General features: G+C 61.4%; 2 protein-coding genes across 5 annotated transcripts in view; both read left to right on the top strand.

Moving 5' to 3' along the window:
- The window catches only part of TOM1L2 (target of myb1 like 2 membrane trafficking protein), a 58,980-nt gene extending 52,245 nt beyond the window's left edge, over nt 1-6,735 (top strand). For all 4 annotated transcript variants that reach the window (XM_069810417.1, XM_069810415.1, XM_069810414.1 and 1 more), the window contains 2 exons: nt 451-487; nt 1,021-6,735. In XM_069810417.1, the coding sequence (XP_069666518.1) occupies nt 451-487; nt 1,021-1,169 (186 nt within the window). In that variant the 3' untranslated portion in view covers nt 1,170-6,735. The remainder of the gene's footprint in view (nt 1-450; nt 488-1,020) is intronic.
- Nucleotides 6,736-11,343: 4,608 nt separating this feature from the next.
- SREBF1 (sterol regulatory element binding transcription factor 1) lies at nt 11,344-21,998 on the top strand. The gene is made up of 19 exons (XM_069810412.1): nt 11,344-11,616; nt 14,621-15,004; nt 15,174-15,343; nt 15,424-15,564; nt 15,646-15,864; nt 15,951-16,065; nt 16,169-16,380; nt 16,881-17,085; nt 17,621-17,805; nt 18,148-18,409; nt 18,499-18,665; nt 18,766-18,934; nt 19,024-19,132; nt 19,209-19,318; nt 19,423-19,555; nt 19,773-19,935; nt 20,251-20,436; nt 20,532-20,643; nt 20,866-21,998. The coding sequence occupies exons 1-19, from the start codon at nt 11,511-11,513 to the stop codon at nt 21,087-21,089; spliced, it is 3,372 nt and encodes a 1,123-aa protein (XP_069666513.1). The 5' UTR covers nt 11,344-11,510; the 3' UTR covers nt 21,090-21,998.
- Nucleotides 21,999-22,283: the final 285 nt, after the last annotated feature.

Raw genomic sequence — 22,283 nt, 5'->3', positions numbered from 1 at the left:
TGTCCTTTGTCAGCTAAAAGTGCATTTTATTTGAAGACACAATGCAAACAGCAGTCCTGACTTTTTAAAGGACCACGTGACAGAAAAGATGGCATCTTGTATAGTATTTGTGTGACTCATGCAGCTCAGTTTTTGACCAAGCCTACTGTCTGAACTGGAAACAGCGCTGGACTGCCATTCAGGTCCAACGGGGAAAGTTTAGCTATCCACGAGCAATCTTCAGAAGCATCTCTAGTGCTCATCCTCTTGCTCTGCAGCACAGTGAAATGTCAATCACCATTGGCTTCCTGACATGGGAGCTGCGTGATTTCCCCAGGTCGCCCTGCTCAAATAGTTAGCATGTGGAAAGAAGTGGTAGAAACTGTCCAGTTGCATTAAATGTGCATAGAGGATAATAGCGAAGGTGAAGCACTGCCTGTGTGTTCACACACCTTTTTGTTCCAATTGCAGAAAGGAGACGAACTGGAAGAAGGAGTGACCAGTGAAGGTAAGCAGAGATGCCTGTAGCTATGAGCCATTCTCAGGTTAGTGCGCAGACTGAATTATCTGCTTTGATCCCTGCTGAAATGCTGACTTCTCCCAGCCTGATGTTCCCCAGCAAATGCTTCTGCACTCAGAAAGGCGTGAGGAGAGCATTTCAGAGCAAAAAGTTCATATTTATGGTGTGAGGAGCCCTCTCGGCTGTAAGTGCTTTCCTGCCATCTTTCTTGGCTGTGCACTGTGTTTGTGCCAGCAGGAATGCGTCCCCAGGCTGCTCAGCCCTTTGGAATGATGTTTCCCGCTTCTGTCACAGCCGATGGTGTAGTGTGGGTTTGATTCCCTTTGCTGCCTGAGCTAGGGTGTCTCAAAGGACGTCTGTACCCTTTCCTGAGGATGTCAGGCTGTACAAGTATGTGTGCCTGCGAACACAGCCCGATGGGACACCAGGTGCTGGAATTTCAGACCTTGCTAACCTCTGTCCCCAGGGCTAAATGTAGAGCCCTTGTTCTTACCTGTCTTCCTTCTTTTTTTGCATTGCAGAGTTTGACAAATTTTTAGAAGAGCGAGCCAAAGCGGCGGAGATGGTTCCCAATCTGCCATCCCCTCCCCTGGAAGCCCCCACCCCTCCAACAAATCCTTCCAGCAGGAAAAAGCAAGAGCGCTCGGAGGATGCCCTCTTTGCACTGTGAAGATTGCTCTTAGCCGCCCTCCCACCCCCGTGCTCTGCAGGCGAATGTCGCTGTACGGCCACTTTGTCCTCCCACCGTACTTGGCTAACAACAACCCCTTTCCCCCTGATTTCATAGATTGCTTCTCCTTCCCCCCCTCCCCAAACAATCCACCCCCACAAGCTGACTCTTTCTATTTAAGTCCAACACTATTCCTGCCAGACCACGATTCTCCAGCACTCGCTTAATCCCCTCCTTCCTATCCCAGCTGCACAAAACCAGCTCTTGATGCTGAAAACCCCTTTAGAATGCATGAGTACGTCACACTGTGTTGAAACAAAAGCCCAGAGGGGAGAGAGCAGCCTTGCCCTTCAATTTATGTGGGGATCATCCTCTTCTGTAGGCAGGTCCTGCCAAGTAGACTGCTCTGTCGATCAGCATGTAATTGACTGAGCTGGAATGTTCAGGAGGAGCGTGTCTTTATTTTTAGATAAAATGTTAATGTATTGGCTTTCGTGTCGGATTCGACAGCAAGGAACAACTGTTCCCCTTTCAACATGTGCTTCACAAGTTAAAATCCTTTACTCTCCCACTCACACATCTCCTGGTACCATATGGTGGTCGCTTTTCCCCACTTTGTGCAGCGCTTCATATTCTAAATCTCACAGGGTATTTTTTTTCCTTGTGTTTTATCTGGGCTTGCTCTAATTTGAAAGCAGTCTGTTGGCCATGTCCAGTAGCTCTGGCAGTTGATGAGAATGAAAAACGCTGAGCTAAATGGATGCTGTAACGTTAGCGCGTGAAGCATTTTGCTCTTTGGGAGAGCATTCTCACATGAGGATTTTTTCTAGTCTGTTTGCCTTTTAAAATAGCTAGGTTATTTTTTCCTTACCTTAGATTCCTTCTTCAGTGACTGTAGAGCTCTGCATTTGTCTCAGCTGTTGTTAATAACATCCATACAGATGGATGGGACTTGCTCATGGACTGGGTGTGAACTGAGGTTCCTGCATTCCCTGCCATGCCCGGTAGGATAGACACACTGGTTCTTGGTGGTAGGTATGAGAAAAAGAGGCAAACTTCACAGAGGCTTGTATGAAAATGCTGAGGGAGGTGGTTACTGTGGAGGGATTAGCCATGCCTGCCTGTGCTGGAGGTGAAACTCCTCATTTCCTTCTAGGTTTGGGCCTGACAAAGTGTTGGATGATTGTGGCCGTGCTATTTGTAATTTCTGGAGTGTCCTTTGATACCTCTGCCCCTTTATTAACTCCCAGCTCCTACGGGGCTGCAGTGTCCCTCCTGTCTGTGCAAACAAGCATATTCCCTTGCTTGCCAGAGGCATGGTCGAGAGTGCTGCTCTTCCTGGAGCTGCCAGAAGGGATTCCAGCATGTGTGCCTGCCTTGCTGGGCTGACAAGCAGAGCTGGAGCAGGCAGCTCCAGCCATCGCTGCATCCCCCAGCATGTTCCTTGGTAGGAAGCCAGTGGCGCAAGATGGCAGGATCAAAGAGAGAGCTGAATGCATGGCAGGGAGAATCTCCTGTCCTGACAGAGAGGCACTTTATCAGATGAACACCCATGCAGGCAGCAGCGCTCCAGCCCCTCTTCCTCAGGGCGCTCATTGTCTTAGGCAACCAGCCACTTTGTTCTGACTTGGCATGTCTGAGCTTCCCGGGATGCTGATGTGTGTTAAGCTCCCTCAGAAGTTGTTCTAGACCAAGAAGCTGTGCTATAAACAGCTGATGTGAAAGCGATAGAAGCTTTTCTCTGAGCATAGTTATTTCAGCTCATAACGTACTCTCTAGGGTTTGCCACGCTTTGGTAGGTTGTGACACATAAAACCTTTTACCAAATGGCCCGATTGCAGCACTGATGGTCTTTGAGAGCAGTCACATTAATCTTCAGAGGGAAGCATTGTTTGGGGTAGGATTTCCAGGCCGTCCCAGGTCCGATGTCACTCTGTGCTGTCCCTGCTCATCCTCTCCTCTGTCCTGCCCTGCCTGCATCCTCTTCCAGGATCCCTCTGTATGTAGCTGGGCCCAGGCAAGGCTGCCCTGCCATCCCCCAGTGCTCATCTCTGCTCTGTGGCTTGCTGCTCTGTAGCTCACTGCTCCCTGTCAGCTCTGCACTGTGCAGAAAGTAGCATGGCTTGCAAGTGGACAGGGAAAATCACTGTAAGGATGGAGATAGCTTGGGGATCAAGCTGCTGCTTCTCCCCACTTGCTGGCACTTTCCCCAGTTGAAGCCCTTCCATGTGGGTCTGCAGAGGCTTCCTCTCCATTTCATCTTCTCTGTGGCTAATGGAAAGTGCCAGGACAGTCTGCCTTGGTTGCATGTATGCACTGCTGCTCTTGCCCACTGCCCTCGGTGTTTAACACAAGGTGAGCCTAATGCTCAGATACTGGCTGCCAGACACCCCACTGCTAGCTCCTGCCAGACTCTGCCTTGCTGCAACATATCGGATGTGGCCACCAGCTCCCAGAAACCTGAGGAAACTTCTGTTGTGATGCTGATTTGATTTCAGACAGTGTCTGGTGACTGCCTGAGCAGTCTTGCCAGCATAGAATGAATTGTTGGTATTCCTGTCAAAGCAAAAAGCTCCGTGGGTGTTTTAAGTGTGTATTTGCTCTTCTAAATCCTTGAAACACATTGACCCTGTAAATGGCCACATCAGGTGATTCTAAGCATGTTAATCCAGCTTCCCTGCCAAGCCGGAGGAGATAATCGCATTGCTCAAGCATGGGGACACTGTCAAATGATGCTGAGTGGCAAGGATATCACCAGCGCTGTCATCGAGCCCCCCTGCAGAGTCCCACTGCTGTGGATTTGCTGGCCCTTCTTATCCCACCCCTAAGCAAAAAAAAAGGGGGGCAGAGGGGTGTGTGCGCTGTTAACACTTCTTTCTGTCATGCTAAACCTGTCCTGGGACTTCCAAGTTGTTGCTTTAAAGAGAATCTGGCCCCTTTCTGGAAGATCTTGCAGAGCTGTCAGTGACTGCTCCCTCTGACCGGGGAGGAGAAAAGATGAAACAGGAAGGCTGGGGCTGAGGGGAGATAAGGAGCATGTGTTGGCACAGCTCAAGGGACTCTTCTGTGCTTGCAACCTCAGGCACTCTGTGGTCCCCGCTGACGCCCCGCGTTATCTGCTGGATATTGCAGGGGGTGGCAGGTGCCGTCAGCACAAGCAGCGGCTTTGCTGGAAGTAGGGCAGCCCTCAGGAGATGCCTTCCTTGAGAGGTGTGTTCTCAGCCTGGGGCAATGGCTAAACGTCCTTTTGGTGGGACCTTTGACGGGTCTGGTAAAAGCACAGCCCTGATGTGAGTTAAATTTGGAGCCTGAATCCACCAGACCTGGCTCTCGCGGGCTGAGCATGCAGGGGCTGGAAGCACCGAAGGGGACAGAGCATGCGGCAGAACGGGTGGTTTAGCCCAAACCTTCTTTAACAAATGTAAGAGCTATGCTAGAGCTTCCCTAATGTCCTGTATCAGGATCTCTCATCTTCCCCATCCTCCTGTGGTCCGCAGAAAACCTGAGCGGTGGAAACTGTTTGAGGGAAAGGGAAGGGGTTTTTCGCTTCAGAAGACCGACCTCTCAATTTATTCTCCCTTCGCTTTCACTCTAAGTGCTTCCTCTGTGCAAGTGGGCAGAGGACTTGCGTGGCTCCGACGCTTGCGAGAAGAGGGATGGAGCTGCAGCCTGATCCACTTTCCATGAAAAATAACATCCCAACGCTTCCTAGGCATATTAGGAGTCACAGCTTGACACTCAATGACACTAAATTATTATTGGGGTCCTTTGTAAGTTCTAATCATACCCTAATCTAGGTTAAAATATTTATTTTGTCAATATATTTTCTTTCCAGTGTGTTTTTTAACCTCTTCTGTTAACCCTTCATGTGCTGAGATGTAAGAAATGAATGGTTTCTATTTAAATATATCCTTTCGGGTTTTTTAATTGTTATGTGTAGATTTCAGCTGCATCTTTGGCAGGTGTAATAGATAACAATGTGCTGTACAGATATTTAGGGTGTTTAGTATGTAGGTAAGGCTCATAGGAGAATTGCTCATAAAAACGTAGCATGGTGTCTCTTAAAGGGAACAACATAAATGCAGAGACTGGTCCTTACTGGGACCCTCACGTAGCCTCCCACATACCTTTCCCCTTCCAATTATCACAGCCTCCATCTCTGAAATGTGCTGATCAAAGCCGCTCTGCCATTTCCAGGGCTGTTTTTACACCTCCAAGCTGAAAAAGGATTTTAGTGGGGGTTTCTGTTCGTTTGACTTGGTTCAGCTTTTTTTATGGGATACATTGGCTGTTTCCACTTTTAAATGGAGGATGCAGCAGAGCTGGCTGAGGTGGCGAGATGTTTCCCTCCAGTGGTGGAAGAACAGATCCAGGCGATGGTTTCAGACCCAGGGCAGGGGTGATGGTCCCCCTCTGTAAGCTGCTGCAGGAGCTGGGCTCACCCTTCCCTGGCACCCTGGCCAACGCAGCCTGTTCCTGTTCCTCTCTATTCAATGCTCTCCTGCTTTCACCCATGAGGACAGGACTTGCAGACCAGGAGAGCAAACACAGCAGCATTTTCAACAGTCTTTTTCATCCGATGAGTTGTCAAGTCTCTTGCGGCTGCTGGGAGTCCTGTGGAGTGGGAACTGCTTGTGCTATCTCCATCCCCAGGCCAGCCTCATCCAGCTCAGTCATTGTTTACCTCCTAAATGCTAACCACAAGGCTTGCGGAGCCTACCCTGGAAAAAAACAGCTCAGGACAGTTATTTTTATGGAAATAATGAAGCAGGCAATCAGTGAGTGGATTTCTAGCTGCCTTGGAGGTAACCCTTCAGCTGCTGGGGGCACCCACCCACCCTTGCCCACCCCCAGAGGAGAGGAGGCAGCAATCCCCTTGCCAGGTGCCCAGAGGCATCGCTGGTGCCCGCACAGCACCTTCCACTCGTCCCTCCCAAACTGCAACCTCTGGAGCGGGCTGTGCCCGCCTGCTCCATCCCCAGGCTGCCAGCCCCGGCCTCCCCACACCGTGCCCCAGGTTGCTCCTCCATCCAGGAGAGAGGTGAGGTTGCGTTTCACCGAGAGCCGGCTGGCTTTCAAGCGGTGCCGAGCTCCGGTGCTGGTTCTCTTTAGCCCATGGCAAACCTACGCCAGAATTCTCACCCTGCTCTGTGTTTTTATGAGTACAAGCTCCTCATTCTGTACATGTTATTATGAGCTATCGTTAACCCTACAAATGTAACCTGTGTAATAGCTTCTCTGTATATTACAGCTGTAGGCTTTCCAGATAAAAGTGGATAATATTTATTTACTGAAGATATTGGATATTTTTTTGTTTGGGAATGGGGCAGGGGGAGAAGGGGGACGTAACTGTTTTAAAGAGATTGACTGTGTAAAGAGAAACAAAATACACAAAAAGCAAAGAAACCCAACACTAAAATGTTGCTGTATTCACATAGAAAGTGTTTACATTAAGGATGATACAACTGTATTAATCTGCCATTGTTTAACTTGCTCCAGAAATCATCTCTACTTTGGTTCCTGCATGTGAGATATTCCAATAAATACACTACTAGTGTGACCTGGAGGATGGTATCAGTCTGTCTCTCACGTGGTGTCTCGCTCTGCTTCGCTGCCCAGCCTGAACACACGGTACAAGTGAGCGGGGGAGACGCGCAGGGTCTGCAGCTGCCATTGGGTGCCCGTCAGATGTCAAAACACGACGCAGGCTTTTGGGAATCCTCAGTTTCCTCCAAATGACAGAGGCCTGGGTATTCTGACTGGGAGAAGGGGTTTCCCCAGCAGAAGATGCTCTTTGTGTCTTTACATGGGTCTTGCTGTGCACGGTGGTGTGTTGCCACTGCTGGTAAATTTGTTCCTCACTAAATCTTTGGCACATCTTTTGTGGCAGACATCAGACAGGCACACAGGTGACAACCTTGGTGCCTGGTGGGACCCCTGCCTGCCTTGCAGGGCTTGCCAGATGGTTCTCAGGGGGTAACTTCAGATCACCTGCCTTGGTGACCTAGAAAGTGACAGGTAAGTTGTTGTGCACTGCAATGCAGGTGATGTTCCCAGCCCATGCAATGGGCGACTTCCTGACTCATCAGCCAGGAATTTGTTCCAACATCCTTATTTATGATGGTGGTTGTGATGGACAGAGGAGAAGGAAGAGCAGCCATCTCAGAACCCTGGAGAAGTGACACGGCATTACTTTGGCCAAAGACGAACCAATTTATCAGAATGGTGCCCTCTGTCTCGCACACAAAGATCAAAACTAATGGTCTGTGGTTTAAAAGCTGCTTTGGGGAAGGGTTGTGTGTGGAACAGCTTGAAAGATGGGTCTCCCCTCCTTGGAGCTGCAGATTAGCATGCATTAAATCCAGCTCTGCCCTGCCTTGTTTACCATCGCACTGATCATGTGCCTGACTCTGTGTTGGATATATTCCCGTAGGTTCATGGTCCAGCTCTGTTGAGAAAGGTGCAGAGCTACCGCTGCCCTGACAGAGCAGAAATCGCACAAAAAGCACTGGGTCATAAATTTCCAGTGCTACGCAGGGCGAAGGCTGTCAGAGCCGGCGGCTGCTGCCTTCCAGGGGCGGCTGCACCACACTGTCTTCTGCAGCCCCACGGTTAAACGCATAAGGCAAAGATCCCTCTAACCCCAAATTCTGTCTCCAACAGGGGCCAAAGTGGGTGCATAGGGAAGAGTGTAAGAGCAGGACAAGCATGTGGGGACATTTTGCATGTGTGCAGCCCCAGCCTCCAACCACTGGTGACACCTGACTCCCCAAACTGAGCACGGCTTCCCTGGGTTTGTGAACCCTGACAGGCTTCTTGTCTCCAAACCTGCCTGGGCTTCTGCAGAGACTGTGCAAGCTCCCAGCATGGGCTGGGGGCTTCTGCAGATCACCGCCCTCCACCGCAGGCTGCTGAGCCCCAGTGCAAAGCACACTGCAGAGCCCGGTAGAGGCTGAGCCTCAGGGTGCATGTCGCTGCTTTTCAGCATTGGGCACTGAGTTTGGATCCCAGTGTGAATGGGAAGTGACCACACGTGCGTTTGCCTTTTCCCATTTCACCTCGGGGTAAATAAATCCTGAGCGGGGGCTGCACAGCACACTGGAGTGCTGCTGGTCTCGGCTACATGTTTACCCAAGCCTTGGCTCAGGAAGGGATAGTTGACAAAGAGGAGTTACAGGTAGTGAAGGAGAGAAGAGGCTTTGAATCTGTTTGCCACACAAATTAATGATTAACACCGCGCTCTGCCATAGCAAAACAACCCCCGGAGCACAAGGGGTGCTGAAGGCTGGGAGTGGGGCGTGCCAGCGAAGCCCTGGGCGGTCAGGGCTGCTTTTAGTGGAGGGTTAAGATATGCTGGCAGGCTGCAAACATCCTGGGGCTCACATCTGGCCAGGCACAGCGTTTTGGGGAAGCCCACCCAGCTGAGCGAGGAGGCAGCAGAATGGGGGATGCTCCACGCAGGGTGCCTGGGGCTGCCGCATTTGGGCTCCGCAGCTGAAGCACAGCACGTCCCGGAGCCTGTTGCTGCCACCAGTGCGGTTCGGGACGATGCTCTACGCCGCCGGCAAGCCCTACATAGCCACCGGAGCCAGCTGCAGCCGTGCGAGCCTGCCTGGCCGGCTCGGTGGCCAGAACCCAACCGTCTTGGGGCCGGTTTGTTTTCTGTCTCATCCCTGCGGTTTCCTCCAAGCCTGCGCTCAGGAAAACGTCTCAGCGACTCCGAAGCAACCACGTGGCCCCGCTGCCATCCCCGCAGGACCGACATGATGTAATCACGGGCCCTGAGCCGTGATGCAGAATCACTCCACTCCGGGCCGCCGCGCTTATTGGCTGCGTGGCCCTGGTCCTACAGGCGGGGTTTTCCCTACCCCACAACCAAGCTTACCCCGGGGAGCCCCACCCCGCGTGGCATCCATCGGCCTCCAAACCCACCCCGTCCCACGGAGCTGCCGGAGTGCTTAATTCTTCCCTGATGCACCGAGGATGCTGCTCGGTTTGGGTTTGGTCCCCCGGAGCAGGGGAAAGCATCATGTGAGGGTCCCCGGGGTATATGGACCCTCCGGCTTGGGGGAGGCTCGGAGTCAGGGAAGGAGCCCTGCAAAATCTGGCTTTGCCCGCAGCTTGTGCGAAAATAAAGCCATGTTTACACGTGCGATTTTCCCCCCCTCCGTGTGGCTCACGGGGAAGGCTGTGCCCCGGGTCTCGCGTGGGTTGTTAAAGGTGCGTGACCCTCACGTTTGCATGAGGCTGCCCTAAAGCCTGGCGGGGCCACGGCACATCCATCTCCCCAGCCCTGGAAACCTGCCCCTCTCCTCCTGCAGCACGCAGACTGCTGCAAGCGCTTTCCTGAAAGCGAAGGGAAACCTCCCACGGCCACGGAGCCCGGCTTCTCCCCCGTGACCTGAACAAAAATGTGAGGGGGAACACACGGCCCCCCCTGCACGCCCCATGGCACGTTGTGGATCTCTCAAGGGTTTTTCTTTAGTAATGTTTGCTGTGGGCAAGAGATATCCGAGTGCGGGTGACGCTGCCCCAGCTGTCGGCACGGAGCTGAGCCAGGACTCCCTGGGCTCGTCCCCAGCTCGGGCACAGGTTAATGTCCCCAGCTGGGGCACAGGTTAATGTCCCCAACTCGAGGAGGCTCAAATTGGGGTGAGGGTGCAGAGGAACCGGCAGGGCTGTGCATCCACGGCTCTGCCGCCACCATGTGCCACGCACGGGGTGCTCTGCGTGGTCCCCAGCGAGCCCTGTGTGTCACACCGGGGTGCCCTGTGCCACGCAGGGGATCCCCATATTGCACAGGGGTGCCCGCCGTGCCACCACATGGAAGGCAGTGAGGGTAGGGAGGGAGGTTGTTACGGTGCAGCCAGGTTTAATTAATTCACAGGTAGCCTCAGATTGCGCTGGGTGGCATAGAAGAGGGGAGGGCAAACTTTCAGGGGGCTGATGTTGCAGCGCATTTTCTTTTCCGAAATTATTCCCAGCAGTAAGACAAACCACGCAGCGCTGCAGGGCGTAGCGGCGCGGCCTTGCCCTGGCGTGAGACCCTCACGCTGAGACCCACGGGCAACCACGGGGCTGACCCCAACGGTACCAGCGGTTTTCCTGATTCTCACAGCTCACGGCACCTGGGAAGGTGTGTGGCCTCAGCTGGGGCTCACAGGGCAGCATCGGCGCTTCGGCATCCCCTAACCGGGGCCATGGGAGCTTCTCCCACCCCGGGCTGTGCTGTGGTTGGGCAGCGGTGCTGGGATGTGCTCCAGACCCCAGAGCTGGGAGGGCGAAGGCAGATGTCCACAGCCTGCCTCCGTACCAGGAACCTCAGGAGCCTCGAGAGGTGATGCAGTGGCCCAACCTCACCCCGGCACGTGGCTTCCACGAGGCGCTGGGGGCTTCCGCAGCCACGGCCACCACCTTCTCCCCATGCCGGCCCTCCTGCCTTCTCCCACGTGTGCCCTGATCGGGGGCTAAGTGATATTTAATGCCCAACCCAGGTATTTAGAGGCCAGCGCAGGTATCTGGTGCCTGTCCCCTGAGGTCGGTGCCTGTCCCAAGCGGTCTGTGACTGTTCCAAGGGGTCTGTGACTGTCCCCAGGGCTTGGTGCCTGTCTCAAGGACTTGGTGACTGTCCCAAGGGCTCGGTGACTATCCCAAGGGGTCAGTGCCTGTCCCCAGAGGTCGGTGCCTGTCCCCAGAGGTTGGTGCCTGTCTCTAAGGGGTCAGTGCCTGTCCCAAGGACTCGGTGCCTGTCCCAAGGGGTTGGTACCTGTCCCAAGGACTCGGTGACTGTCGCAAGGGCTTGGTGCCTGTCTGCAGAGGTTGGTGCCTGTCCCAAGGGGTCTGTGACTGTCCCAAGGACTTGGTGCCTGTCCCCAGGGCTCGGTACCCGTCCCAAGGGGTCAGTGCCTGTCCCCAGGGCTCGGTGCCTGTCCCCAGAGCTCGCTGACATTCCCAGGGGACCGCTGCCCAGCTCAGGGGCTGCAACCAGCCTCGCTCCCTGCTCCGTTTCCCCGACGCACCAGCTCCCTTCCCGCTGCCGCCGGGGGTCCCGGCGCGGTGCAACGGAGCGGCGGGTCCCGGCACCGGCGGGGCGGAGAGAGGCGGCCGCGGGGCGGGCCACGGCGGCGGATCCGCCTCCGTCCCTCCCTCCCTCCCGTCCGTCCGTCCGTCCGTCCCTCCCTCCCCTGCCCGGTAGCAGGTCTGGGCACGGTTCAGCGGGAGCAACTTGGCGGCTCGTCCCCTTCCTCCCTCTCCCCGGGCCAGCGCGGCCATGGCGGGCGGGCGGCCCCGGCGTTCCTAAAAAACCGCCGCGACCCGGGAACCGCCGGACCGACCGCCGGGATGAGCGCTCTCGCCTTCGACGACGGGGCCCTGGAGGGGCTGTCGCCGTCTCTCGGCCTCTCCGGGGCCAGCGATATCGACACGGCCCTGCTCAGCGATATCGACGGTGCGTCCCGACCCGGGCGGCGGAGAGCGGAGCCGGGCTCGGTGACCGGCCGGGAGCGTAACCGGGGCCCGGGGGGGGGGTGGCTGGGTTCGGGGTAGAACCGGGGCTCGGTGCGTGGCCGGGACCGGGCTCGGTGTATGGCCCGGGGCTGGGGAGACCGGGCTCGGTGCACGGTCAGGGAAGCGGGGACCGGGACGTGAACGGGAGGGAGCGGCTTCGGTGTATAACCGGGACTCGGTGCGTGGCCGGAGAACCGAGCTCGGTGTACGACCGGGCTGAAAAGGGATAGGGTTCGGTGCACGGCCACCACACCGGGATATAACCGGAGAAACCGGGCTCGGTACCGGGTCCGGCGTTGGAATCGAGCTGCTGGAACGCGGAGTCGGTGCATGACCCGGCGGTTCGGGCTGGCTCCGTTACCGGGAAGGGGGGGGGGGGGGGGCTCGGGGAGGAGCAGGGTCCCGGGAAGGGGAGGACGCGGAGACCCCCGGGCTGGAGGTGCCGGTACCGGGACAGCCCCGACGGGCTCCCCCTCCCCCTCCGGCGACCGCAACATCGTGTCGCCTTTAGCCCCGCCCCCTCCGTGACGTCACCGGCGGGGTTACTCCCGGTCATTCCCTCCAGGACGCCTGAGTTCTCCAAACCACCGATCCCGGTGGTTGGAACCCAGCAGCACCCAACTCTTCGTCAAACTGGGACTGGGGATGTCCGTGGGATGGGGGATGTTGCCGAGGGGAATCCGTTCCCCAAGGGGACCCGCTCCCCGCCACCCCGGCAGTGAGGTCTTACCGATGCCGGGTGCGGCATTAGCGTGGCTTTAGCCAAAAATTGGGTTTCCTAGCCCTCGGCCAGCCCCGCGCCCGCCTCGCCGCATGCTCCACCGGCTCTGCCGGTCCGTGCCGGATGGCGCGGACCGGCAGAGCCGGTGGAGCATGCGGCGAGGCGGGCGCGGGGCTGGCCGAGCTCTCCGACGCCTTCTCTGGTGCTGGGGGGGTCTCTCCCAGGGTTGGACCCCATCCCGATGGCAATCGGGGTGGATCAGGGCAGCTCCAGGTGTCACCTGCCTCCCCCGCGGTGAAGGTTTTGGCGTGAGGGTGTCCCCCGCCGTGGGGTTTTGCCACGCTGCTTTGCGTTACGGCCACCCTGGGCCACCTCGTGCCCCACGGTTCCCCCACGTGGCCTGACGTTCCACCGGCCGTGGGTTTGCCACCCGTCCCTGGGTGGCCATGGGTCAGCCCTCATTCCCAGTGCCCACCCCGGGGTGACTGCGGGATGCGCATTCGGGGATGCGGGTGCCCTGTGCCCGCCGGGCCCCACAGCCATATAGCTCTGCCCCACGGGCTCCCATGGCGGAGTGGGGGCAGCCGTGGCACTGCTGGGTGCCTGTGTTGTGTTGATGGCGTGGGTGGCAGTGGGTGCCACGGGATAGAAATATTTGGTAGGTGCTGGGCGGCTGGGAGAGCCATGCCCACCCCCGAGGCTGCGCAGTAGGTAGGGGGGGGGGCCAGGAGGGAGCACCCCCTCTCTGCACCCTTGGACTTTGCTCTCTTGCCCCTGCACCATGGAGAAGCCTTGGGGGGGGTCTCTTGAGCAGGGTGGGGGGGTTGAGGGAGGCCCCCCTGGAAGGAAACCCACCCACGCAGAGAGGGGTGCCGAGGGCTGGATGTCTTTTGGGGTGGCGGGGGGGAGAAATGGGGCTGCGCAAAGACCCCGCTCCTTGCGGGGTGTCCCCTCTGGGTGCTGGGCATCGAGCGAGGGACGTCGCGTTGCGTCAGCCGAACGGGGAGGGTCGAGGGGTCGCGCGGGGCGAAGGGGTTAACGGTGGCTGACCCCAAGTAACCGCCGCCGGCGGGTTACGGCGGGGTGTCCGGCAATAACCCGCCGGCGGGCTCACCTTGGCGTGGCCGCGGGGCTTTTTCTGGGGGCGGCGGGCAGGCGGCCGGCGGGCGCGCGGGCGGCGATTGGCGGAGTCGCATCACCCCATCGCCGGCCTCGCTCCAGGCCTGGCGCGGGCAAGCGGCGGGGAGGGCCGGCGGGGAGGAGGCGAGAACATGGCTTTAAAATATCCCGGTGCTTCGTCGCGGCACGATTAACGGGGCTGAGCGGGGGACGCGGTCTAGCTCCTGGGGACCCCCCCCTCCACGTGCGCTCACCGGCATGGAGAGCACCTTCGAAGGTACCCCCTCCTCGCCATCCTCCTCCTCCTCCCTGCTCGGTGGGGTCACCGTCGTGGTCCCTCTCGGGGTGCTGCACCCCACGGAGGGGTGTCCGGGGACCGTGCACCTCGGTGGGGGCATCCCGGGGGGGTGTGTGCGTGGGGGGGTGTGCCTGGGGGTACCTCGGTGGGAGCATCCCGGGACACCTCAGTGGGGGCATCTCCGGACACCCCGATGTTTTGGGTGTCAATGGGGCACCCAGGTCCCATTGAGCGGGGCAGACCCCCCCCCCCGAGGCTATTTAACCCTGCGCTTGCCCCGCTGCACTCCTGGGGGGTGGCGTGGGTAGGCACACCTGGCATGGGGGTCTGGCACATCCCAGGTGTGTCACCCCTCTGTCCCAGCCCGAGCACCCCCTCCCCTCGATACAGGGGCTGCTTTGGGGGTTGCTGGGGTTCCCAGTACAGGATAAATGAACGAGCTGGCACAAGGCCATCTCTGCCCCCCTCAACCTCAGAAGCAGGCTGAGATCTACCCTGCCACCCCCAAACCGGGCTGGAAACCTCTGACCACTGGTGGCCAGGCCCTGGGACCCCCATTGCAGGCGCCGTGCCTCAGTTTCCCCAGTGGCAAGGTGGCTGGGGGGCTGGGAGGAGAAGGGCGCAGGAGATTCCTGGGTTCTCAGGGAATTTTGTCCCTGGGTTATGGAGAGCCGTCCCCAAAGTGCTGAGCCATGGGGTGGGCAGCATGGGGCTAGCTCAGAGAGTCCCAGGGCTTTGGGGGCATCTTGGGAGGTGAGGAGCCGGGGCAGCTGCTGACAGCATGGCCGGGGGGGGGCTGTTTTGCAGACATGCTCCAGCTGATCAACACGCCGGACAATGACTTCTCCGGGCTGTTTGACTTGCCGTTCGGTGCCCCCGACAGCACCGTGACCCCAGGGCTCTCCCCAGCCCAGGGCACCCTCGGCACCTACCTGGGGCCCAGCAAGCCTCCCCCCGCCGCTCCCACCGGCAGCGTCTACCCGGGGCCCCCCGGGATGGCAGCCTTTGCTCCGCAGCCCCCGACCCCGCTCCTGCCAGCACCGGCTCCGGGTGTCAAGGAGGAGCCAGCGGCCGTGCCCAGCAGCCAGCCCCAGTCCGGCGTGTTGCTGGCCCCCAGTTTCGTCCCCGCATCCTCTGGCCAGTTCAGCCCCCAGCCCTTGGTGGGCTACCAGAACCAGCACAGCTTCTCCGGTGAGGATTTGGGGGTGCGGGGGGGGAGGGTGTTCGGGGCTCCCTGGGTGGGGGCTTGTTGCAGGGGGGCTCTTGCTGGAGGAGGGGGATGCATCCCTGCGGGATGGGGCTGCCTGGGGTGGGCTGGTGCTGGGGGGTCTGGTAATGTTGTCCTCTGCTCCATGCCCAGCCGTGCAGCCCGGGGGTGCGGGTCAGGCCCTGCCGAGCCCCCTGCCCGCCCCGCAGCCAGGCCAGCCCGTGGCAATGCCCGGCCCCGTGCAGAGCGTGGCACCCCAGCAGCTCCTGGCCCCCACCGCCCCCGCCACCCAGCCCGTTTCGCCCCAGATCCAGCCAGTGCCGGTAAGCCCAGGGCCAGGGGTCGGGGGGTTCTCCGTGGCCCCCCCCCAGCCCTGCTGACCCCCCCCCCGCCAACCCCCCAGGTCCTACTGCAGCCCCATTTCATCAAGGCTGACTCCCTGCTGCTGACGGCCGTCAAGACGGACGCCAGCAGTGCCAAGACCTCCAGTATCGCCTCCCTGGCCACCAGTGCCAGCGGCTCTGCCACCCCACTGCAGGTGCCGGTAGGTCCCACTGCCGGGGAGCTCTGAGGTGGTGGTGGGATGCTCCGGGACCCCCACCGACACTGTCCCACATCCCCACAGGCTCTGGTGAGTGGAGGGACCATCCTGGCCACGGTGCCGCTGGTGGTGGACACAGAGAAGCTGCCCATCAACCGGCTGGCACCCAGCGGGAAGCCGCCACTGGTGCAGAGCCGGGGGGAGAAGCGCACGGCTCACAATGCCATCGAAAAACGCTACCGCTCCTCCATCAACGACAAGATCGTTGAGCTCAAGGACTTGGTGGTGGGCACCGAGGCCAAGGTGGGAGCCTAGGGGTGGTGGGGCAGGGGTGGGCAAGGGGGGGCTTTGCCCGGCATTTGGGCTGAGCCGTCCCTGCCCGCCGGCAGCTCAATAAATCGGCGATCCTGAGGAAGGCGATCGAGTACATCCGCTTCCTGCAGCAGAGCAACCAGAAGCTGAAGCAGGAGAACCTCGCGCTGAAGATGGCCGTGCAGAAGAACCGTGAGTGGAAGGGCAGGTCTCGGGGTGGAGGGGTGCTCAGCCTTGGTGCTGGGGCTGCCGTACCCCCCCAGCACCGCTCAGCCCATTCTGCTCCCCCCCACAGAGTCCCTGAAGGACCTGGTGGCCTCCTGCAGTGGGGGGGCCAAGGCGGAGACCCCCATGGAGGTGGTGAAGGCGGAGGTGATGGAGATGCTGACGCCGCCACCCTCGGACGTGGGCTCGCCGTCCCACAGCAGCCCGCTCTCGCTCAGCGGGGGTAGCAGCAACAGCAGCAGCGACTCGGAGCCTGACAGCCCCCTCTGCGACCATGGCAAGGTGGGGGGTGCTGGGGGGGGTTGGATCCCCCACCCTGAGTGGGGCAGGGCATCAGCTGCATCACGCCTGGGGTGCCAAGAGCAAGGCGCACCAGATGCCGGTGTAGGGAAAGGAGCTGAGAGCCCTGGTCTTGCTCTCTGAGGCTGCTCCTCACCCGATTTGGGGCTGGAGGGAGGGATGCGGGGGCTTTCTGGGGTGCAGGGGGCTGCTGGACCCCTGGCCCATGCCCATGCCCCGTGCTCTGTACCCCAAAATGTGCTCTGTACCCCATGCCCATACCTTGCACTCCATGCCAATGCCCTGTATCCCATACCTGTGCCTCGTCACCATGCCCCATGCCCGTACCTGTGCCCCATGCCCCATGCTGTGTACCCCATGCCCATGCCTGTAGCTGTACCCCATGCCCTATATCCCATTCCTGTGCCCCATCACCATGCTCCATGTCCATGCCCGTGCCCCGCGCCCATGCCCCGGGGCTCAGAGCAGCTCTGCCCGCACAGGTGAAGCAGGAGCACCCGCCACCCTCGCCCAGCAGCCAGGGCATGCTGGACCGCTCCCGCATGGCCCTTTGCGCCTTCGTCTTCCTCTGTCTCTCCTTCAACCCCCTGGCCTCCCTCCTCCGGGGCTCCGGTGCCCCGGCCTTTGTGGGGAGCCCGGGCACCGCTGGCCCCAGCAGGAGCATCATGGCTGAGTCTGGCACCATGGGTAAGCTCTGGCATGGGGTGGGGGCTCTTGGGGTGGAGGCCACTGGGATGGAGGCTGTCGGGATAGGTGTGGGGTGGAGGCTGTCGGGGTGGGCAAGGGGCAAAGGCCATTGGGATGGAGGCTGTCGGGGTGGGCAAGGGCTAGAGCCTGTTGAGGTAAAGACCATTGGGGTGCTGGGTGTTTGGGTGGGTGTGTGGTAGGGGCTACCTGGGTTGAGGCTGTTGGGGTGGAGCCCACCAGGGTGGAGGTTTTCGGGATGGGCCTGGAGTGGAGGCCGTTGGAGCGGTGACCATCAGAGCGGAGGCAGTCACGGTGGACATGGGGTGAAGGGCATCAGGAGGGGGGGTCTTGGGGTAGGTCTGGGATGGGAGACGATTGGGGTGGAGGATGCTGGCGCGGGGCAGAGGCCATTGGGTGGAGGCTGTTGGGGTGGACGCCATTGGAGTGGAGGCTCTTGGGGTGGGCACGGGATGGAGACCCTGGGGTGGGCGCAGGGCAGAGGCGGCGGGGTGGTGCTGACCCCCTCCCCACGCAGAGGAGCCGTGGGGGTGGTCGCAGTGGCTGTGGCCCACCCTGGCCTTCTGGGCTCTGAACGCGGCGCTGGTGCTGGGGGCGGTGGTGCGGCTCTTCGTTTGCGGGGAGCCCGTCACCCGCCCCCACTCCGAGCCCTCCGTCCTCTTCTGGCGGCACCGCCGGCAGGCAGACCTCGACCTCGACCGGGTAAGCCCACCCTGCCCCACCCTGCATGATGGCACCTGCCCCACCCACCCTGGCCACGCCCCACTTGGCCCCACCAACCCTTTCTCCCAGCACCCATTCTATGGGTTAGCCCCGCCCGTTTCATAATCCCCGCCCCATCGCCATTAGCCCCGCCCCCGTCCCAACCCTTCCACCCGGGCTAGCCCCGCCCACCCCCTCTAAACTCACCCCGGCTCTCGCGTCTGGCCCCGCCCCTACACCGCTGGCCCCGCCCCTACACCGTTGCCCCCCCGCGATTTAGCTCCACCCACCCGCCGTGGCCCCGGCCCCCCGCGCTGACCCGCTCTCTCCCGGGGGTCGCAGGGCGATTTCGCCCAGGGTGCCCAGCACCTGCGGACGGCTCTGGGGGCACTGGGCCGGCCCCTGCCCGCCTCCCACGGGGACCTGGCCTGCAGCCTGCTCTGGAGCCTCCTGCGGCACCTGCTCCAGCGGCTCTGGGTGGGCCGCTGGCTGGCCGCCCGGGCCGGGGGGCTTCGCTCCGACCCGCCACCCCCTGCCCACGTCCAACAGAGCGCCCGAGACGCCGCCATGGCCTACCACCGCCTGCACCAGCTCCACCTCGCCGGTATGGCCCCGCGCTGTGGGGCAGGGGGGAACGGGACCCCCGCGCCATGAATCCCATCTAAGACCCCCCCCCACCTTCCATCCCCACAGGGAAGCAGGCCGGGGGGCACCTGCTGGCCATCAACCTGGCGCTGAGCGCCGTCAACTTGGCCGAATGCGCCGGCGACGCCGTCTCCGTGGCTGCCTTGGCCGAGATCTATGTGGCGGCCGCCCTGCGGGTCAAGGCCAGCCTGCACCGCTGCTTCCACTTCTTGGCTGTGAGTGTGGGGCAGGGGTGGGGTGGGGGTCCCGTGTGTCCCCTGGGACTCAGTCTTGGGTCTCCCCTCCTTGACACCCCCCCCCCCGCTCTCCCCGCAGCGCCCCTTCCTCTGCAGCGCCCGGCGCGTGGCCCTGTCCCACGGCGGGGCCGTGCCCCCCGCCATGCAGTGGCTCTGCCACCCCTTGGGCCACCGCTTCTTCGTTGACGGGGACTGGGCCGTCAAGGGCGTCCCGAGGGAGACCATCTACAGCTCTGCCGGCAACCCTGGTAACACTCCCCCCCCCCCCACCCCAGTGCCCCCAAGCCCCCCGTTTCGGGGTGGAGGCGTACCCGCTCACCGCCCCTCTGTGCCGCAGTGGATCCGCTGGCACAGGTGACCCAGCTTTTCCGCGAACACCTCCTGGAGAAGGCACTGTGCTGCGTGGCCATGCCCGAACCCGGCCGCCCCGCTGCCCAGGGAGAGGGGTACGTGCTGGGGTGGGCACCCCGCTCCCTTCGCCCGGCGTGGGGCTGGCACCGCTCACAGCCCCTCTCCCGGCAGGCGCTTCTCCGATGCGCTCGAGTACCTCCAGCTGCTCAACGGCTGCTCTGACGCCAGCGGTGCGCCCGGTCCCGCACCCTCCATCAGCTCCGGCTTGGCGGCCATCACAGGTGAAGCCGGCCTGTGTCCCCCCCCCCAATTCCCGGGGGACGCTTCGTCTTGGGGGCCACGGGGCCGCTGGACGCCCCGCTCCCGTGTCCCTCCCGCCCCGCAGGCACCGACCCCGTGTCCAAGTGGTGGGCGTCCATCATTGGCACAGTTATTCACTGGCTGCAGGGAGATGAGGAGGGGGCCGAGCGCCTTTACCCGCTGGTGGAGACCATGCCCCGGGCGCTGCAGAGCTCTGAGTGAGTGCTGGGGGGGGCATCGGGGACGGGGGGGGGGGAGCAAAGGGGTGCCAGCTCATCGCACACCTCCCCTCCTTTTTGGGTTGGCACAGCTCTTGCTAACGCACTCTCGAGCGCTGTGGCTGTGCTGCCCAGTGTCTGCTGAGTGTTGGGGGGGGGGCACAGCTGTGCCCGGTGAGGGGTCTGCAGTGACTCTTATCCCCCCCCATCCTTGCAGAAAGCCCTTGCCCCGCGCCGCCCTGCACTCCTTCCGAGCCGTCCGAGCCATGTTGAGCAAGCAAGATGGGAGCCAGGCCAGCCTGAACCACTGCGAGAAGGCCAGCAGCTGCCTGCGGGAGAGCCTGGAGCTCGGCAGCCCCCCCAAAGGCACCATCGATAAGGTGAGCCGGGGTGGGGGGCAAAACGGCCGCCCACCCTGGGGTGGGGGGGAACGGGGGGGGAGAGCACCCAGCCCTCGCGGGAGGTGCCCCCGGCCCTCGCGGGGGTGCATTGTAGTTGCATTGCATGTGTCAGACTGGGAGTGCAATGCCCCTGCCATGCAGCCCGGCGGGGGCCCCGCGCAGCGACGCCTGCCCGCAGGGACGTCCTCGCCCCCCCCGGCCCCCTGCCATCCGTCTGTCCGTGTCCCCCCCGCCCCCCTCCAGCTCACCCAGATCCCCTCGCTCCCCCTTCCCACTCCCCTGGCCCTTTCCCAGGCGGTCCAGCTCCTGCTCTGCGACCTTCTCCTCGTCACCCGCACCAACCTGTGGCAGCAGCAGATGAACGTCAGCCAGCAGCGCAGCTGCCTCTACCAAGCGTCCGCCCTCGAGCTCCGCGGTTTCCAGCAGGATCTCAGCAGCCTCCGGCGCCTGGCCCAGACCCTTCGCCCCGCCATGCGTCGGGTGAGCCCCTCGCCCCTCGTCTTGGCGGGTCCCCTCGTTGTCCATCCCCGTGTCCGGCTGTGCTGACTGCATGTCCCCCTCTTCTTCCTCTCCAGGTGTTTCTGCATGAAGCCACCGCCAGGCTCATGGCCCGGGCCAGCCCCACACGCACCCACCAGCTGCTGGACCGCAGCCTGCGGAGGAGAGGGGTGCAGGGCAGCAAAACAGGTAGGACATGGTGATGGGGGGGGGACGGGACACCCACCGCTCCCCACCCGCAGCACCCCAGCAGCGTTGGGTGGTGGGAGACAGGGGCTTTGGTGGTGATGCCTGCTCTGGGGTGGGCGAACAGCCCCGTCCCCGTGCCGGAGCATCCAAGGGAGGAGGGTCGGTGGCTTCCAGTGGCACCCTAGGGGCTGACACCCCTTCTCCCCCCCCCAAATTTAACAGCCGGCGAGCCGGAGAGTCACCCCACACCACGGGAGCACGCCGAGGCTCTGCTGCTGGCCTGCTGTTACCTCCCACCCAGCTTTCTCTCGGGGCCGGGCCAACGCGTGGGGATGCTGGCCGAGGCCGCCCGCACTCTGGAGAAGCTGGGTGACAAACGGACGCTGCACGACTGCCAGCAGATGATCATCAAGCTGGGCAGCGGCACCACCGTCACATCGGGCTAGTTGGGGAGGCGGGGGGGGACACGCTGCCAGCCCCCCCCCCCCAACCTGCTAGCCCCCTCCTGGGTCCGGGATATGGGAGAAGGGGGGGGGGGGGTGGGGAGGCCCGTGCCTCAGTTTCCCCTTCACCCCCCCTGGGACGGGAGCCCTTTCTGCGGGACAGTGTCAGGGAGCAGGTTTTGGGGGGGGGGGCGGGAGGGGCAGGGTGATGGTCGGTGCCACCGGCAGCGGGTGTGGAGGCTCCATGTGTGGGACAGCCACGCGTGGGGGCACCCCGGGTGGGCTCAGCCACCCCATGGCTCTGTCCTTGTCCCCAGCCCGCTTGGGTGATGGGACGTGGGGACCTCTAGTGACACTGTCCCAGTATTGCATGGCACTGGGATGCTTGGCCAGCCTGGCCCCCCAGTGCCACCTCATAGCCCCCCCCACCCCAGTGCCCTGGCACAGGGTGGGGGCCTGTCCTCGCCCCCCCCCCAACCTTCTCCTGGTGTCCTGCTGCTGCAGGGGGGGGCTTGGGGCACCTCAGCATTGCCCCCATTATGGGGGAGGGGGGGGAGATTTGGTCCCACGGTGGCAGCTAAGGGTCCTCTCCCCAACTGTGCCTGCGGTAGGTAAGAGGGGACCCCCAGCCTATCCCTCCCCCCCACCCCAGCACTGACCAGTCCCCCCCCAGTTAGGAGCTGCCATCACCCCCCTGGGCACAGCCGGGCCTGAGCGCTTTCAGAGAAGGGATGGCAGGGTGGCAACGGGGGTCCCAGGGGGCTGGTGGGTGCCCTCATCCCCTTGCTTTGCCCCCTCTTGTACATAGCCCCCCGCCCTGCCCCAGCCCCCCCCCCCCCCCGCCTTGCCTTTTTAAACGGTATTTTCATAGTTGGAGAGTTTTGTACAGACAATTAAAGCTGATTATTTATACCGGTGTGTGCTGGACTGGGGTGGGGGGCGGGATGGGACGACACAGACACTGAACTGGGGGGGCATGCAGGGCCTAGCTGGGGCAAGGGGGGGATCCTCCCCCCCCAGCTGGGCATCGTGGGTCCTGCCTTGCCCCCACAGGGCATGGAGGTGGGGGGACGACAACAAGGGTGGCAGGGTTGGGGACACTGGGTGCCAAGGGACCCCAAACACCCCCTCCTTACCCCAAGATGTTCTGGGGGTGCTGCCCCCAGCCCCCCCAAACCCCAGCCCTACAGCGAGACC

This window comes from Haliaeetus albicilla, chromosome 22 (assembly GCF_947461875.1).
Source record: "Haliaeetus albicilla chromosome 22, bHalAlb1.1, whole genome shotgun sequence".
Classification (NCBI taxonomy): Eukaryota; Metazoa; Chordata; class Aves; order Accipitriformes; family Accipitridae; genus Haliaeetus; species Haliaeetus albicilla.
This window is presented reverse-complemented; position numbering and strand designations above follow the sequence as displayed.